Source organism: Rhea pennata, chromosome 3 (assembly GCF_028389875.1).
Source record: "Rhea pennata isolate bPtePen1 chromosome 3, bPtePen1.pri, whole genome shotgun sequence".
NCBI lineage: Eukaryota > Metazoa > Chordata > Aves > Rheiformes > Rheidae > Rhea > Rhea pennata.
In genome coordinates this window covers 10,217,985-10,237,460 of record NC_084665.1, presented here as the reverse complement: position 1 = coordinate 10,237,460, position 19,476 = coordinate 10,217,985, and the positions used below count along the sequence as shown (strand labels likewise).

The 19,476-nt window shown below is 42.1% G+C and overlaps 1 protein-coding gene across 2 annotated transcripts in view; it reads right to left on the bottom strand.

The window, feature by feature from the left end:
• Positions 1-2,610: 2,610 nt before the first annotated feature.
• Positions 2,611-19,476, bottom strand: part of PLCB1 (phospholipase C beta 1) — a 425,476-nt gene continuing 408,610 nt past the window's right edge. The window contains exon 32 of one of the 2 annotated variants that reach the window (XM_062571529.1): positions 2,611-6,337. In XM_062571529.1, the coding sequence (XP_062427513.1) occupies positions 6,107-6,337 (231 nt within the window). In that variant the 3' untranslated portion in view covers positions 2,611-6,106. The remainder of the gene's footprint in view (positions 6,338-19,476) is intronic. The other variant, XM_062571530.1, reaches the window with a different exon arrangement.

Genomic DNA, 19,476 nt, shown 5'->3' with positions numbered 1-19,476 from the left:
CTCCAGTTAGCACCCAGCCAAGATGATTAGCTCCCCCTCACAATAAGGCTCAGATTATTCTTTTCAACACATTTTACAGCCTACCATCCCACAAAACCAAGACCTTTCAAATCATATCAGTTATACAATAACTAATGGATTACCTCTTGTATTTTCTTCTTTGCTGTTTCCATACTTCACAAGGTGAACGTTTGGATTTTTATTCTTTCCAGTTTCTTCTAAGATCCTTCTTGCTTAGCACACAAATGCCATTTCTGTGAATCTGGCTCTGAGGAACCTAAAAGGTGAGCCTCTAGACCCATACACTTAGAGGGAAGCATAAGGGAATAACACTGTGTAGAGAACAATAAGCCCCTGCTCCTAGTCCCATTAATTGTCCTACTAATGCACCCTAGTGGAAGGCCTCTCTGCTTATAGGTCTTTTTTTAAGCCCAGAATGCTTTTCAGCAATCAGATTTAATTTTGCCAATGACAGTCACCTGCAGCTTTTTTGCATGTGGCTTTTATTTCCTGTGTTCACCCTTTTGCTGAGTATATCTTACCTGCTTAGGAAAGCATCATGAGCTCCTGAAGAAAAGAAAAATAAAGCTAGGGCCCTGACTCTAAGGAGAAAACAGTGGTGATAACAGCCAAGCTAATGCTGCTGTGTGTGTTTAGGAAAGCGCTGAGAGAGGCAGAGGTTAAGAGTCTCAGTTCACTGGGAAATGGCAGCATCACAGAAGCATCTCACTGGGCATTCAGGTGCCTCCTAAGTGTAGTTAAGACTAAATCCAGGAGAGGACTTAGCTGTTTTCAGATTAATAAATGTTATACTTGGCTCTTGGATGCCTGATGTTGGAAGTGTAATTCAGACTCAGTGTCAGGTTCCCTGTACAGTTATTGGAGAAAACAAGAGCTCTCCGAATGACAGCCCATACAAACCAAGTGAAGGTGTTAAAGCCAGCTGCTCATCCGCCCCTAAGAAATGCTGGCCTGATGTTGGCAGCTGAAACTGGTTTCAGTCAGGGGTGATAGATTTGACTTCTGCAGCTTCCATGTTCAGAGCTGTCCTAAAGTCCAAAGGAATAATGTATTCTCTAGGAGAAATGAAGGGGGGGCTTAAATGCACAAAGGTACGCCTGCTTATCTTTAAACGACTTCCTTGCAGTTCGAGTGCAGGCACAGGTTGCAGCAGACCCAGTTCTACAGCCCTTCAGCCTGCTTCAAGCTGACCCTGCACTGCTCAGCTCCGTGCTCTAACACCCACCCCAGCACCTCAGCTGGATCAGGGACCCCTCCGGCCCTCACCTGGGTGCTGCGTTGTCGAGGAGGAACCACCATGAGGTCCATAAAGCTAGGGGCATATGCTCCTGCTGGAACCCAGCACTGGAGCTAGCTATTAAAGCATTCACTTGAAATCATAGTCTCTTCCCCAACTCGTAGCAGTAGACCCGATGGCTGTGGTGGGACTTCCGGCTGTCATTAGAAGTGTTTGCAGGAGCCACTTGAACGTTTTGCAACCAGCCGTGCCTGCTTTGGTAAGCAGCTGCAGCTATGTGAGCGCACAGCTCTGACCCTGCTGCCTGGCCTAGCAGACATGGTCTTCCCCTTGGTCAGCCTCCAAATAGCTCTTCCACACATTCAAGCCTGTCGTCCTCTCTCCTCAGCAGCCAAGTGGGTCTCCTGCGGCCCAAGCACAACACGAGCCGAGGTCGCCTGCTCCGTTGACTGTGAGAACTCTGCATCCGAGCCCCAGGGGACGCAAGGGCTATTTCCCAGTCCTTCCCAGGGCCTCCTCCTCTTTTCCCACTGTGCTTGCTGCTACCGCCCACCCTCCCCTTTCCCGAGGTCTCCCCCTCCATCCTCCTGAAGTGTCCCCACAGTGCTGCACGCCCCTGCATGGGGCACAGCCTCTATCTTGCTAACTTTCGAGTTCGCCTGCAAGTCTGGGCTTCAGCCTCCGTGCTCATGCGCCTGTTGTCCCTTTAAGCACTTTGCTGCCCTTGCTCTCACTAGCTTTTCCCTACTGCCCCCACAAGTGACTCCAGCCTGGTGCTCCCCATGGGTCCATTCTGCTTCTGTTGCTCCCGTGCTGCTGGGAAGGGCAGTTCACTAATGGGTCCTTGGCAAACCTGATCCTTGATGATTTTGCACCCCACTACTTCTTGCTTTGGAGAGAAGGGTTATTTCCTATTTATTTATCCATTTTTCTTTTCTTTTGCTGTCTTCTCCCTGCCTCCATTTCTGTCCTATTCCTACTCTTTTCTTGGATTTCACGTCCTTGACTTTCAGCTCTGTTCCTTCCTTCCTTCTCTCTTTTCGTGCAGTGCCATGTCCACTCCTCTCTTCAGACCCCATTTCCCACATCTTTGCTAGCGAGCATTTTGAGTCTAATCACCTCGGGGACAGTTTGTATTTAATAGGTGTATCTCTTAGTACAATGGATTAACATGTCTGCTTATCTCTTCTCCCAGAGATTATTTCTTACCTTGTAAATTAAATGGGGATGGAATGTCAAAAGCCACAGCAATAGATTTATTTTTCAAAACTTTCACTGGAAGGCAAATGTTTATTTCAAAGTATTTACGGAATTGCGTAGGTGATTACCAAAACAGCTAGGGCAACGGAAGAGAGGAAAAGCTCTCTTAGTTTGTCCAGGTGGCTTACAATATTGCTCAGCATCATGTAGTACCTGTTCTGAAAAACCCTGTCCTGTAAACCAATAAGCCTTTTCACTGGTTGGAAAGCTGTGATGCACTTGCTTTCTTTTCTGTTGTTTTGCAACACCAGCAAATACACGTTTTTCCTGGAGAAGTGCGAATGAAAGAGCATGTCCCTGCGTGTGCGTTTTCTCTTTCTCACCGTCGTACGCACAGTCTGCGTCGCAGAGTCACTGACTTCTGCTGCCACTGCTGTTCTTGTGCGCAAGGGGCTCAGTGGGAGTGCTTCTGCGGCGGTGCCGTCTCAGGAGTCACCGAGCGCTTTTGAGTTGACCACTATAGACAACAACCATCTTGTGTTAAGAAATTTTTATTTGTCCTTTGGATCTGTAATGTAAGCACATAAAATTACAAGTGGAAGAAACATCATGCCACAAAATTGCATAGAATTTTTACAAAAATGTGAATTATGCCTCTGAAACGATCATAGATTGAGAACCCAAAAAATATGTACATGTTAACCGAAATATTTCATCCTACTTTGAAAGCAAATCATCAAAGACTAATCAATCACAGACACTATTAATACAATGTACAAGAGCAACACTGATTTCAAAGAAAGGCAAGCAATGATGTCCCTTTAGTTATATTTCAGTGAATGTTTAGCTAATACATGAGCATTAATTAACATAATTATGAACATGTTAAATCTAAAATGTCTGGCCTTCATTAGAATTTTTAAAATTCTGTTTATACTGCCAAAACCAAGCTATTTTCAGTAGTGTAAAGACAGCTGAAGTGCACAACCTAGTTTAATATAGACAGCTCTATCCTATACAGCAGAAAGTCCACAATACAGCATTTCCACACATTCAACACGGAACAAGGCAAATACATAAAAGGCACAAGACTTGCACATCATAAAGACCCTTTTTCATTATCATACTCTAGTTCAAGTAATATCAATGTTAAATGATATCTGTTTCACTGAAATAGTTTGAACAATGCAAGATGTACAGTATTACACAACTACCTTACACCTGCAGAAAGTGGCACTGTACAGATATAAAAAAATGTGAGTACAGGAAATGGTCAAATACAAACGTACTGTAAAATGACTACAGCTGATAGTATACTTAATCCAACCAGTATAGTTATTTTTAAATATAAATAAAAGATTAATTGGTATTTGCCCAAGTTTCTTTGAAGACTGTGGTGAAGTCCTGGCTCCGCTGAAGTCCATGGGAATGTAGCGCTGAAATTCAAAGGAGCTAAGATTTTACCTAAAAGCCTGCACTATACAATTATTTCTATAATGCAATAGTCTTCAGTTTTATTGTGAACACTGCTATTAGTATATTCTTTTAATAATTTAGAGAATATGTAATTTTTACTTTATAAAATGCAGCATTACATCTTGACCCTCTAAGTTCTCAATGAATGATTAATATTGATCTCAAAGTGCAAAATAATGATTTACAGAGGATTCACCTTCTCTAATATTAAGATGAAAATCAGATTTTTGAATTTTATGTTTACGAATTTCATCACCGTAAATCAGAATAGTTTAATCCAAAATATGATCTCCAATGTGCAATTTTTCTTTCTTTCTGCTCTAAGTTTAAAAAAGAAACATCAAAATACTGCTTGTTTTCCAAGATTTGAACTTATATATATATACAGTTATTTAACTGAAAACTTAAGCTTGATTTGTAGTTTATTGCTTAAATTTAAATAAAGTAAGTTTGTCAAAGTACTAAAATCCTGAGGGAAAGGAAGTAAAGTAACTTAAATGTTACAATGTATTAAAATGCCTGGCTATGTAACTGATTTCTTTCTCTGTTTGCTTTTTAATACAAAATAAGGCCGCGATCTTGCAAACATGCATGTGAACGCTATTACCCAGAATATTTCCACTGAGTCCAGCAGTACACTGAGTGTGGATAAATCACCTACGTGAGTTTGCAGGATCAAGCCTATCTATGAAAATCTACATATTTTGAGCTAGTTTATCATTTACCCTAAGATGCCTTTTCAGTACGCTACTGAGGGAAAGGCCATTACACAACGGCTTGGGTACAAATGAGAATCCACCTGTAATGTTTCATAATTCCTATTTCTGTTAATATGGGATGCCAGAGAATAACATTTCTTTACCTTTTTGAATATCCTGACTTTGACAGAGTCTCTCTGTTACTTTATATAAATTTCTGAAAATGTGCTGTTACTTCTTTCATGCATATCATACAGTACATTAATTTTGATTGTTCTTATTTTAAGAAGTATGTTAAATGGATTAATATACATTTTAAATAACAGTGATCAGGTTTTTATATTTTGCTTTTAAATTTCAGACCTTAGTAAAACTGAACCTCAGTCTTAAAAATAATGGAAGATTCTGTTAAATTTCAAATACTGTAGTCCTAAACATTTTTATAATCCTATCAAATTCAGTAAGCTTAAAATATGATACTTAAAATCAATACTTTTGAGTCTGCAAAATATATATCAAATTTATATTCTAAAACTACTTTGATTTACAACACTAACACCACAAAAACAGTTTTATGATTCAATGATTATTTTATATCAGTATAACCCAGATGTTGGCTTTCATAAAGTTTCTCTATTCATGTATCCCTGAAGCTTTCCATCTGGCCAAGAGACCATGCTGACTTCAAATAGAAACAAGCCGTGCATGTATGTAGATGCATGTGTGCACACATATTTTATATGTATGTGTATATATACATATATATATATATATATACACACACACACAAATATATGCACTCACATAGTGTAACAAACACAAACATACACAGACAATTTCTAGACAAAGTTCTTCTCTGTTTTCCTCTTGTCTCCACAGTTCCAAGTATTTTCAGCAGCAAATATACTTCTTTCCATATGATAAACATAATATTGAGATAGCAAGCCACCGGTGCTTGCAAAGCTAAAAAGGATTAAATGTTTCAGTGCAAATGTAAAATGGTGGTACAGCTGTCAAGGTGCAGTTATAAAGTAGGAAACAAACATGATTAAGTACTGATATAATATTCCCTAGGATCTGTATTAGTTTGGAGCACTTTGCACTGGCACTTCAAAAGGAAATCTGTGCACATTTGTCTCTGCACAATACACTGGTCTTCATTAAACATTCTGAACAGTGAACATGGCCAGAAAATTACCCATTGTAAATTGGCCAAAAGGAAAAAAGGAGAGGATGGTTAACATGTTAATTTTCCCATTACAACTGTGCTAAGCTTTAGCATAATAATAACATGAAGAATGAGAATGAAGACCTTTGCACAATACTTTTATAAAATGTTCCTTTTGGAAAATGTGCACTTGAATACAGATTCCTGCTGCCTTCCAAAGCTGTTCGGTGGCAGCTCACGTCAGGAGAGCACAGATGAGCAGCTTGGGAGTGGTGGGCCCTTGCGCTTTAATGGGTGCTGGGACAATTAAAAAGTAGTATCAAACACTTTTTCTGGATTATCTTCTTCCAGTTCCTCTTCACTTTGCAGAGGTTTATGGTTTAATTTTCCACTGTCAGATGCCAGGGAAGAAGGGGCAGAACTGTGGTCTCCATCTTCGCTGATTTTCCCTTTCATGGCTTCCTGTACGAACTCCAGAATTTCCAAAGGCAGTCTTTTGAATTTGTCTTGATATTCCTGATCAAGTTCAACCTGCAACTACAACAGAACAAACAAGCTATCTTAAATTGTATCAGAGGTGATCAGTGCTACATTAAGGGGCAAGGAAAGAATTAACACCTTGTTTTTGCATGATTGGAAAATACATTCGTTTCTTGTTCATTGCAGCACCACACATTTGATATACCTATTAATTACCATGCACTCATTGCAAAGTTGAAAGAAAATGCAGCCATTTGTGCATAAGGCTGCTTTGGGGTAGCATGCTCTGGTACCTAAATCTTTAAAATATAGATGGATTTAGCTGTACTAGTGTCCACAGTCCCACTGGCTTTCACAAGATTACTTATTTGAGCACAGTAAGGAACATGGACATGACTTTGCATGAGCAAGGTCTTAACTAAGATTCAAGTAGCAAACCACATCATACAAATTTTTCACAGCTTTAAATGACAAACATTGCTCTGAGAACAATATAATAACTTTTGCCAAATTTATGGGGTTGGAGAAACCATCAGGAATAATTTGGTTGTCAAAGAGAGTCAGACAGGAAGGGGGAAAAAAAGTTAAATTACATTTTTTAAGGCTAGATCATGGAAAGTCACATTATCTGATTAATGCAGTATGTGTCTTGGACATTACTGGGGAAAAAGTGTCACATCATTAACAGGATGTAAAAGGCATGCAGAAAGAAATCTGGCCATCAGTCTTTAGGAAGTTGTGGGCCTTTCCCAGTATTTATTTGTATAGCCTTTGTTTTTAGTGCCCCTATTAGGACTGCATGATCCAATATTTAAAAACATTAATGTGTATGGAGGCTTCAACCAAAGACAAAGCCAATTTTTTCATTGTGACCAAATCTGATCGTGGCAGGAAGAAAAGAGGAGAGTTCCAAAGCCAAACCCTGCTAACTCTCCATCCACCCACCCGTCCATCCATCTTCTTAAAAAGAGGGCAGATTCTGCTAACTGTAGCTGCAGCAGTTTTGCAATAGTTTATTAGGTAATTGTATTTTGAACTACATTGTATTTTTTCAGGAATGTATAAAGATGCTATGAATTCTGATTCTTCAGCTCTGTGTCTGAGCCTACCCCATCTAGTTTCATGACTCCTTCATCCCACTGGAACAACTCCTCTATCAGATAATATAAATCTCGACTCAAACGTTATGACCTGTACTACTCTTATCATCCGTGACCTGTCCACAGCACGTGACTTCACCACTACACCTCCCTCTTGAGCCCGTCCAAGCCTGTTCACCACACTGCTGTCCTGGTTTTCATGCTGTATCTCTGACTTCTCCTCTTCTCCCGATGTGTAAATCAATGTCCTTGGCTCACCTGGTCTAGTTCTACATTCCTTAATTAGACAATTTTTGCAGTTTTCCTCCTCAAGATCTAAAATCTGGCCTTTTCCTTTTGCTTCTTCTGCAAAAGCTCATTTCCAGTCTTGATTCCGGCAATCTTCTTTATGTTGCAGCCTCTGCTGCCCAACTCTGTGCTGCGGTGCTGACAAACACAATGAGTCTGAGGCATAAATGGTTGTATTACACATACCTTGGCTTTAAAATATACAATTGTTGGACAGTCACTATCTTAACTATCCTTCTTTAATGTTGTACTCACTCTTTTTTCTTAACTCTCCTGTTTTCTGGCTTTATGTTGAGATACAATTCCTGAAAGGACCCTCTTTTCTTCTCCATTCTGATAACACCTCCAACAGGGGATGTGTAATACCAGAGAGAGAGAGAAACAGAGTCGTAGCATCGTTGGCAGGAAAAACCCACAGAAGATGCTGCTCATCACTCATTGCCTAGCCCATTGCCTGGGCCCCTGCAGCCCGAAGCCCCCAGCGCTGCTGGAGCCCCCTGCAATGCCTGGTAGCGGCACTGCCAAAAAACTTCACCAGCAATGGTGGAGTAAGAGACATGCATGTCTATTACCAAATATCCAGAAGCAGACCAAAATCTAAAGGAATCACTGTATTATCAGCATTCATCTATTCATAAGCAAGAAGAGCTTGCAAGCCCAAAACTGCATCTTATTTCTCAAACTCTCAGTTGTTCTAATAAAAGATACTACTTCAGCAAGCAAACTATGCCTTGCCTGGGAACTTGTTCAAACTCAGAGCTGTAATTCCTGTGCTCCACCTAAAAGCACAGCTTGTTGCTTGGCCTTAGTTAGCCTCCATCCAGCCTGCTCTCCAGCCTTGTCTGGATTATGCAGCCGGTTTTGGCAACCAACAACCGCATGACATATAACTGCAGAGCTGTCTTGTTTCCCAGTCCACCTTGCCTCCTGCAGTCTCAAGAATGGCAATACGACTCACAGAAGGAAAAGCAATCAAGTGAGGCAGCTCCATCCACTCTTTCTGGGGGTTAGTACAAACCCGGTCGTTTGTACTAATGAGCACAGCTAGTTAACACTGCTGAATGAACATCCGTGCTGCTTAAAAACATAAAGGGGGGGGGCAGAGAGGAGTCTGTATATTTGTGGCAATTATCCAAAGGTGCCATCATGGTTAGGAGACTTATGCCAAACATGAGACAAAAAAAAAAAAAAAAAAAAAATCCTTGTGTTCATCTAAAGCAGCCACGAGCTCTGTTCAGATCAGACATGTGTGTCCAAGTGAAGCGGTGACCCCACTGCCTGCGCACAGTGGCTGCAGGAAGGGGCAGTTCCTGGGCTTTTGCAATGATGGACAAGGTGGGAGCATGCGAGGCCTGCTGGAGGGCTCTGAGCACCCTGTGCACTACCACCACGTTTCCCTGCCTAGGAGCACTTGCAGCAGGACACGGGGCTGCCAGCGCCGCTCAGCAGCAGTGCCCAGCACACCCCACAAAGAAGCTATTCAGCCCAAGCTCCCGCACACACAGGCAGCTCTGCATAGAGTCTTTTTGAAGTGTAGGAGTCATGGGAATGGCTCTGGGGCATTGAAAGACAAAGCCTTACATAAAGGCTTGAATATCTTTACTGGCACGGGGTGAGGTGGGGGCGAATGGATGCTGCATTTCCACATCTCATTGTTATATACAGAAATAGAAAATTTGTAAATTTTGGGCACTGCAGAAAAAGATATGCAAATTCAAAAGCCAGAGAAGATCTCCTGGCTCTTAACTTCCTTAAGAGCTCAGATTTGCTTAATTAGGTTTAAGGGAACTAGAAATGTTTGAAATACATCAGAAACTGAACCTACAGCAAGCCTATGTACGCTGTTAGATAGTAATTACGACCAATATTCACCCCTTACAGCACCTCCAGTGGATAATCCCCCCAAAGTCAAGTGTTTAACAGAGATTACATGACTCTGGAGCTCCGTCCATCTCTTCAGTGTCTCTAGAGACAGCCTATATAGACGAGACCTCTAATCATGAGAAGGTTGAAGTTAGGCGAGAAGGAGCAGACACTAGCCCAGCAGGCCTCATGAGAACTGTAACGGTGTGTAAGAATTAGTTTCCTTTCTGATTTCGAAGGCGCTGTCGGTCCTTTCCCCCCGCTCGGCTCCACGCAAGCACATACAGAGTCGGAAGCGTCCGCGCAGGACTCCAGCAGGAAGGAGGCAGAGCCGAAAGCGGTGAGCCCGGGCTCAGAGGCACGCAAACCCTCGCCCGGGAGCCGGGGACCTGCAGGCCCGCGGTGGCCTCAGAAGGCTTTGGCTGCGTTTCTTGTGAAACCACTGCTCCCGGCACGACACTGTCAGCGCCAGGCCAAGGCTAAAGAGACAAGACCCAGCTCTGAGGCTGCTTGCTCAACATCAGTTGAATCATTAAAAGAAAGAAAGAAAGAAAGAAACCTGTTTTCCCTTTCAAAGTCTCGGCGTCCTCCTGCTGAACCGTGCTACCGCTATTTTGTGGCCTTTTAGGGATATTACTGTTGCTTCACTAACGAAAGGCAGCACTCAGCTGGTAGCAGCAGGCACACGGCATTTCTCCCTCCACTGCCTGATTACGCGACCGAGCTCCGTGCCAGGCGTCATCACGCAACGGGACGCCCCGAAACGGGTTTGCGCTCCCTGCAAAGACACATGGTCTTCTGCTGCAGGCCACCCAGCTGTTTAAGATGACACTGCTTGCTGTTACTCCTCGCCACCCAGCCCCGCTGGGCGCCGGCCCCTGCGAGCGCGGCCCCGCGGCTGCGACGCTGCCCCATGGAGGGACTTTGTCTCCTCGCTGGCGGTCTAACCATCGAACGGCACCACTGAAATGGCTGTCCTACTCCCCCCTTGTACTCTAAACTCAACAGCAATGACTCTTGGCCGACCATCGCCACAGCTGGAAAAGGCAAGGCAGCTTCACGTTTCAGAGCACATGCTGACCCAAACCGAGGGGGGGAAAAAAGAAAAAAAGTATGTTCGAACCAATGATACTGCAAAGCCTTGACCTTAAAACAGAATCTGCCGAATCAAATCCACATAAAACCAAGTGAGCCGTGGACGTGCCAAAAGCTGGCCCTTCAGAGGGACTGAGACGTATTTTTGGTAGCTCTTGCACTCATAACGCACCAACGGGGCAGGCAGTAAAGGAAGGCAGCTTGTGCGTGTGCGCGCCTGAATCTCTTTGCACCACCGGCACCGCTCGTGGGCTCGGGCACAGCACGGCCTTACCGCTCAGTCTGCTACACGCCTGGGCTGCCTCCCATCACAAATCCACCTCTCCAGATTTCTCTGTTAGTATACGCTCTAGCTGCTAAACTAAGGGACTTAGACTTGCTTTTAGGTGTTTGGAGACAGGCAAGGAGAGGAAAATGAAAAGGATTATTAGAAAAGCAAATCGCTATCTGGAACATCGTTCCCATTAACAGACAACAACCTTCTTCCTTCTCTATCTCATTATTTGCCCTCTTATCATCTCTTAATCTTCAGCAAAAATATGGATTAATGTCATCTTCGCACAAACACTCTCAAACCATGCTCCTTTAGTATCCTAGGATGGCTGGAAACATGATTTCTTGTTCAGGCAAATCACTTTCTCATATATTTCACTTATAAGCAATAAGTTAATTCTTTAAAATCTCAAGCCATCATTACGTTTGCCACGGGGTCCCTTAGGACATAAAATAAACTGCATTAGTCACTCTTAAAAGTGGTGGCCCTAAGTTTTTACTCTTGAACATTTCTACCTATCTACCCTTTATTTCTTACCCAGCAGTGGTAATTAAAAAAACATCAGCTGAACATCTTATCAGCTTTACAGAATAGGTAGAGCTTTCTCTTGCACCCCAGTATGACAAGACTGTATCCTTTGAACCCGATCTACAACCAGTGCAGCAGCTAGCAGTATGGATGGGAGATGCACAGGGCTTTACACGACTAAGCCTGGACTTCAGCTAGCATTTAAGATACAACCAGAGGCCCTGGTGGCTAGCCAAATGCCCAGCTGATTGACTCACATTCCCTTTTATTTCAAAGGGTTCTTCGGCATATTTGGTTACAACTGCTTTCCAAAAAGGGTCACCATTCAGAGAAAGGCCTGAGCAACACTTCCTTTGAATGTGGGAGATGAAAATGAACAGGGTCATTCAGCTTAAAGCAAGGAAAATGCATGAAGAGAAAGGAAATATGATATAATTAAAACTATTTATATCATTTATACCTAGCTGTCATTACTGACTCTACCAAAACAACATAGCATAGCATTAAAATAGGGAACACAGCAGTAAAAATAGTAACTGTGTTTAATAAGGAATCACAGAAGCAGAAACTATGGTTTCAGACTATTCTGATCAACCCCCTGTAGACTTTTGCGTACTTGCAATGTGATCTAATGGACTTCTGTTTCCACCGACAGCAAAAATAAAATGATCACATGAAAAACTCAACGTGCTGCCAACATGAGTTACCAGGAAGACTGAAGTTCACACAGAGTGTTCTGATGATAAAACAAACAAAGAAACAAACAAAAAACCCCGAAACCTTTGTGTGCATTAAAACAACGAGTAGTTTAAAATGTGACCCAAACTGTCTCTGATGAGTAAGTCTGTGGTCACAGACACCAAAGGAGTTCCCAGTCCTGCTGTTATAGGAGCACCACACAAACATTACACTCGCAGCAGATTTAAGGAGGCATCAGTGGGCTAATGCTGTTGCTGGGGTGAGGTGGAAGTCTACTGCCTTCACCACACAGTCAGCTTCAGCAGCTCCCAGAAGACAACAGGCGGACACGCAGTAGGCAGACACGCACAACCTCCTCCCCTTCACCCTTCCTGCCCGAGGGAAAGGGAAGTGGTGGGAGAAGCCATGTCCAAGGCACTGGTGCCACAGCAACGCCTTTGAGGCTGGTAATGAGAACGCCGATGCTTCCTTCCGTTGTACCTTAGCAGTGGCATTTAGGAAGCTGGCAGCGAGTTTTCAAACTACCTTCTCCTGTCTTCCTTCCCCATCCAGCTAGTGATGCTGAACGTCTGATCTGCACAGCGACGTGACCTTGTAACGTACGTCTCCTGATACAAGATCAGGAGAGCCCAATCCAGAGGCAGCTATCCTGTGCAAAGGTAGCCCACTTCCACAGCGGGACTGGGATTCATTCCACTTCACACTCCTATTTTAAAAAATAAATATATTTTCAACTCAAAATAACTGAAAAAGCATCTAAAGAATTCATCTTCAGGCAAAAATGTTCTGAGAAATTTATGTCTGAAATACAACTAGTCAAACATTTTGATGAAAAAAATTTCTCTAAAAATCTAATTTTATTGAATCAAAGCCTTTCATTAAGGCCATATTTGGTTTGATGAAGTTTTTCCAATTGAAAATATTCAGAACGACTCACAATAAACTTTTTTTGATGTCAGAGTTTCCATTCTGCTTACATTTTTTCTATAAGGCAAATTTTTTGTGTTTCTTTTTTTTCTATCTTTTTAATTCATCTTATGTTGCATTATTCGTAAATATTTTGTTTCCCATATCACACTCTTTCTTGCTCATATTAAAAACAATCAAAATGTTCTGAATCCAAATGTGAAATATTTGTAACTTGTGCTAGTTTACCTTGGGACCGGAGAGAACAAAACATCAAAATAATGACATTTTTAGTACATGTCAAAAAAATAACATTCTTTAGTACATGGATATTGCATCTATTCACTTGTTATCAACTGATACAAATTTCTATCCATAATTACTCTGGTACTACCAGCATGTATATAATATTTAATTACATATAACTACTGTATGTTCTTTATGTTTTATTGATGATAAAACTCAACTGTATTAATTTATTCAATATAACTTGAATAGAATTTAAATATGTAACTGTTTCTCTTTAGTAAAGTTCTCATTTTCTTTCTCATATGTAATTGGAACTAACTGTTTATTTTCTCAGCACCAGTGACACAGATGTTTCACTGATCAGTGAAATGATACTGCAGCAGAAATACTGATCTGAGGTTATTGCCCCTTTCTCACTCCTCCCCCGTTTCTCTAAATCTGCTAAAGCTCCATATACTTTTTTTTTTCCTGTAAATGTTTGACCCATGTGCCTAAAGATAATTTTGAATAGAGGATTTGGGGCTTTTATGACTGCATCAGACAACAAATATGCATAATGTCAGTGACCTCAATTTAGCTTCCAAAATAGCACATACAGGACTCCCAGATTAAGGGTACAGAGAGCAAGCAAGCTGCTGTTCTGCTGCTTTTCATTTGCAGAGCTTACTTAATTAGATAGTCGTTCTGGAGGGATGCAGCATTAAAAGATATATGAGTAGCAAGAATTGTTAAAAGCAGATGGAGGCTCAATAACAGGGAGAGTGAAATTGAGGACCAGAGCTCAGGGACCGAGTGATTTATAGGCAGCAATTTTCCTTTATTGGACACAGGAGGAGTTTCTTATTAAGGACTACGCTATTCCCTCCACTAAGCAGATTTCTGCTGGGAAGGCAGGGGAGGAAGGACCGCTGTGTCCCCCTGCAGCACGCAGGGCACGATGGGAGGCCGCAGGCAGACGGGGGTGAGGTTGGTGGGCCAGAGTAGCCCCGAGGACAACCTCTGCGGGCCCCTCCGAATGCCACGTGCCCACCTTCTGCAACTCAGGAGAGGGGCCCCAGGAAAGCAGCTGGGAAATCTAGGGCTGAGGGGGGAAACAAGGAGCGAAAGGAGTGCGGAAGCACACTGGGAAAGGGCAGTAAACATCCATTAAGTGGGCAGGACTCATCACAGCGAACTGAAGAGGTGAAGGAAGGAGTTTTTTCTTTTTCTCTCAAGGACTACAAGCTAGCGCATAAAGGAGCGTGCCATCGTGTAAACGTTCGGGCTTAACATAGCTACTCAAGGACAGTATAGCTAAGCATGAAAAGAAACCGTTCAGGCAGCTGAGCTCTTCTTTCAAAAGATGCTGGAGTGTGGAATCGTTAAAGAAAACCTAAGGGCACTCGTAACAAAGGCGGCACAGGGAACGTGCATTATACTAGCTAAAGGACAGATGGGGCAGGAATGGCTTCACCTTGACTAGAAAGCTTCCTATAGTGATTACTATCCTCAGACAAGGACATCTCAGTCTCAGCGAATGCCCATCACCACATTTAAAAATAATGGTTAAGTCACGGTAAACAAATAGTCCCAAAGCATTCATCATCATCAACAGCAAGAACAGCAGGAAGCGAGAACGGCCTGTCAAATCCTGTCCTCCCATGGACACAGTGGGATTTTGCCATGTGGGGCAGTAACCCCCCAAAACGCAGTCTTCCAACAGCCGCTCCAGATGTCTCCCAGGTGAGACACTGTCATGGCCACAGCTCTCCTGAAATGTTTTTGCTTAGATGCACCATGGAAGCAAACAGGGCCAGCTTGGCCCCTTTTTACCTCCTCTCACTGAGTGAGTCTCAGGGACTCCAGATACCAGTGCCCCACTTACCAGACCACAAGAGACACAGGCAACACCAACTCCAGCACTGGAGCAGCTCCAAAGCCCCTTTTCTCCCAGAAGAAGTTCCCAAAATGTCTTACACATCTAGCCGGTCTTCCTGCCCTTGCAAGCTCTCCATACTGCTCCTGGAAGTCCCGGGCTCTTGCTAAGCAAGTAGCTGCATTTTGGATGGATCCATGCCTGCACCCCCCCCCCCACACACACTTCCCTGCATTGCCTGCCAACAGGTATTGCAGCCTAGATACTTGGTTTTCTATTTGCCTCTGCAAAGATCAAAATGGCTAGAACAAACTCTACTTCCTAAATCACTCCAAGATGCGCGCTTTAAAAAAATCACTGTAATGCCTTTATAACAAAACACTTCACAAGCCAAGGAGTCTAAAAACTGCAGGCTGTGTTATCTTTCCTTACATATACTACCCCTTCATCTTCTCCTGACTGCTATCTTTGATGTTTCAACTTTGTGTCTCTTCCTATTAAAGCACAAATGATTTGCTACACCTTCCCTCACATACAACTAGTCCCCATACAAATGAGTCCTTTAATATCTGCTGTCTCAAGGCACTAGGCTGTAACCTCAGGGCCTTCATCCATCTGCGTCTCCCCCTTTATTAACGGCAACCTCAGTTAAACCAATGGGACTGTGATGAAAACTGGGACCTGGGCTCCTAGAGTCCAACACTCTCATAAAGAAACCTTTATCTTCTTCATCTTTAGTAAACAGACACCTTTTCCAAGAGCTAATTAAAAATAAACGTTTGAATGATAAGATGTCTATCAGCAGGTGCCCAGGTTACATGTCTTTTATATACGCACTTGCCTGTATAGCTGAAAACTTCTGAGTTAGAGATGCTACTTGCAGCAAGAGCCTAAACAGGTGATCTTTTGCTACTGACGGTTGCGATATCGCTGGTAATTCCAGATCATTTAAAAATCACTTGTACTGAATTCTGTGGGGGGATTTTCTTAACAATTACTTTGTTTCCTGTTTCTTTGGCAGTACAGTTAATGCTCATGCAAAGCTGTGCTCTGTGCCTTGTAAATTGTATATTTGGAATCATTCTTTTTTCTGATGACTATTTTGTGTAATTGTTTCCTTCTGTGGATAAAGTGCTTTCTTAAGCTGTCAGTGTTTCTTTGATGACTCTATAAATATGTGACCTATGTATCTCATGATGCATATGAATGAAGATAATTTGAGCTGGTATGAATGGAAAAAAAAAAGAAAAAACCTTGCTCCATGAATATGCAAGACATTTTAGGGCCAGATTCTGTTATTTTTCATTATCACTGGAGTAACTGAGTAAAATTCACTGCAGGCAAAAGACAGTCTGCTGTTTCAGTCCAGTAAATCCAGAGAAACTCCACTGAAGTCGGTGCTATTGTCAGATACTGCTCCTAGTTTACTGGGGTGGATCCAGGATAAATAACTCCAGTGACACAGCTCAAATAGAGGTTCTTAATCATCCCTTTTATAAAGTGCTGTCCATATTTTGGATACTGTCTTCAAAACAAAGAAGAAAAAATTCAGTGTATCATTATCTTCTGATGACGGTGATTTTTTCATTCCCATGATGGCTCCACGGCACCCTGTAAACAGGCAGCTGACTGTCCAACAGCAGAGGCCTTGGAAGAGCAGCATTACTGTAACTCTCAGCTCAGGGGGCCGTAACAGTTCCTCAGAAACTCCTTTTAAATGACATCTTGAGGTTACGACAGAAACGATAGATTCCAGAAATATTTCAAATCCCACGTGTACCACAGAAAACAAGAATCTCAAAACCGTGCAGCGCCGCAGTGACCGAGCTGCATGTCCCAAAGGTGCAGTGGAATCCACGTGGCCAGTTAGATAGAGTGTTTTGCCTAAAAATGGTGCTGTCCCGTGGAGTCAGTGGTTCTGGTTGTTTTTGGAAGAGGAGCGAGACAAGACATGAAAGCATCAGGTGCTTAAGGCATAAAATGTGAGGGCTCAGGAGCTGATAAAGTAGAGACCTGAAAAATAGTAATAAAGGTGCCTGAAACCAGCACCACAACTTTTGGATTCTTTGTCTAAACTCAATTCTGAATACAGTTTAACAGAGTTTTTTCCAATATCTTACAAATTCACCTTGCTAATAGATAACTACAGTGTTGCCTGTGTCTGATGCTTGGCAGAACCTCTCTAGAGGTCCCTTCAGTACTGCAGAAAATTCCCTCTAACCACAGAGATTTCTTCTCAAATATTACAATAAGATGAAAAGGAAACAAACGATCTGCTTCTCTGTCTCTCTCTGGTGGCACCGCTGCTGCTCAGTGGAAATGGCACAGGCTCACCCATCCCACGGCTGAGGCTGGCACCTCCTTTCACGGTGATACCCTGCTCTGCCTTTGCTGCTTAGCCTGAACTCTCAAGCCTGTTCAGAGCAGTAAGAGCTCCTGACATGCACTGAGGTTCGCGTGTCTGGCGACTACCGTTCTTGAAGAGAATGTTTCTTATGGTACCTGCTCGGCGTAATTTCCATGGTATTGATGACTGTCAGGGCACTGCACGGTTTTAAAAACAAGCCAACATTAGTTCAAAAAAATGATCACACTGATCAAGCCTTACGCAGCACTTTGAATTTTATCTCGCACTGACTAGACCCCTCCACACCATAAAGACTCTGCAACACTGAACTTTGCTGAGAAGTCTGCTTGGAAAATCACTGAGCACTCCTTCTGCTAATATCCCGTTAAAAATGAACGCTTTTGGACTAGAAAGCAACCACTCACTGAATAAAGATCAAAGGCATAGACTGTTTCTTTGAAAATCTTTCAAGTGGTTACTGTTCTGTAATCCCTTGTAACAACGAAGGCTATTCCAAAACATTTACTGTCTCACTAACAGCATGCATCTGGCTTCATCTTTACTATTAGCTGACGTGCATTGAATCTCACCAACCAATTTATTTGCATGAGACAATTTAGTGACCAACCCATTATTTTCTCATATAGCAACCTAATGAAAAAATCAGAACGTAAAGCTGAAGTATCTGAGACAAAGAGACGAATGAATGCGGTCGAATGTGCCTGCGATAGTTACTTTAGGCAAACGCAGGCAGTTACTTCTAGCATTTACAGCAATGATACAATTGCAGCAGTGCTCTTTGGTTTCTCTAGAATTCAACACCAGGGAGAACAGAGGTTGTGTAAAGACAAGAAATATCTATAACATTATAAACTACAACTTTGATGAAGTAACATGCAATTTTTTTCAGTGAAGTAGCCTGTTCTTTATCGTGCACACCTACCTCTAAATATAACAATAAAAACAAAAGCTTCACATGACATATTTGATATGCTATTTTTAAAGAAAATTCCCTGTACCTTACTTCTCCACTACTGAAGTACACATTGTTTTTTTCCAGAAGACAAGCAGAGATTAATTTGAGGAGTGAATGAATGTTAGCACACTCTTCTTTAGGAATCTATGTCTTAATGAGTTTGGAAGGTATTTTTTAAAATAAATTAGAATTAGTTGATTTTGGAAAATAAGATGTAAATACCCAAGCCATGTACATGCTCTTAAATCTTTGAAATTTTAAACTATTGTACTAAAACAATAGAGAGTTTAAAACCACTCCCAGATACTCAAGAGTTTGAGGCAGGTGCTGACCAAATAATTACATTAAATTACAAACATTCACATTTATTAAAGCATTATCTTCATGAGAAAACATAAAACTTCCTAAGTTTTTTTCTAACCAAGCTCAGCTGTTGGAGTGTTTCAGGAAGAATAGACTTGGATGGAAACCACTTTGGGAAGGCAACACAAGCACATTCTGACCCTGCAGCTGAGTTGTATACCAGTTTTTGCTATGCTGGTTCCCAGAGGCAGCTAGGTGACTTCTTATTTTTACTTATTTTTCACAGTTTATTTGAGAAAATGATCAGTTTTGCAGGAATGATCTGTATTTCCTCTAGATTCCCCCCATTTTTTGGAACTGTTGCCGGTGTTTTCAGTCCATTCAGGATGAATTACTGCAACTCCCTCAGTTTTTTTGTTAGTACACACTAGCTAAAAATCAAGTGGCAAAATAAACACATATTTTCCCCCACTTATCTCTATTCCTTGAGGGTGAAATTTTCGATAACACTAGGCACTGCCTTAGCTATATGCCCAGAAAAAGGGTAACAGTGGAGGCAGAGCTACTGTCCCTCCTTTTTCAGAATTTAGGCCTTTGCCCTTCCATGAGGACAGTGTCAGTGAGGACACTCAAGAAGGGAGAGTTTTGAGATTGAGTTTAGCAATGAGAAGAGGCTGTCACACCACTCAAACTTATATAAAGAGGAGCAAAAC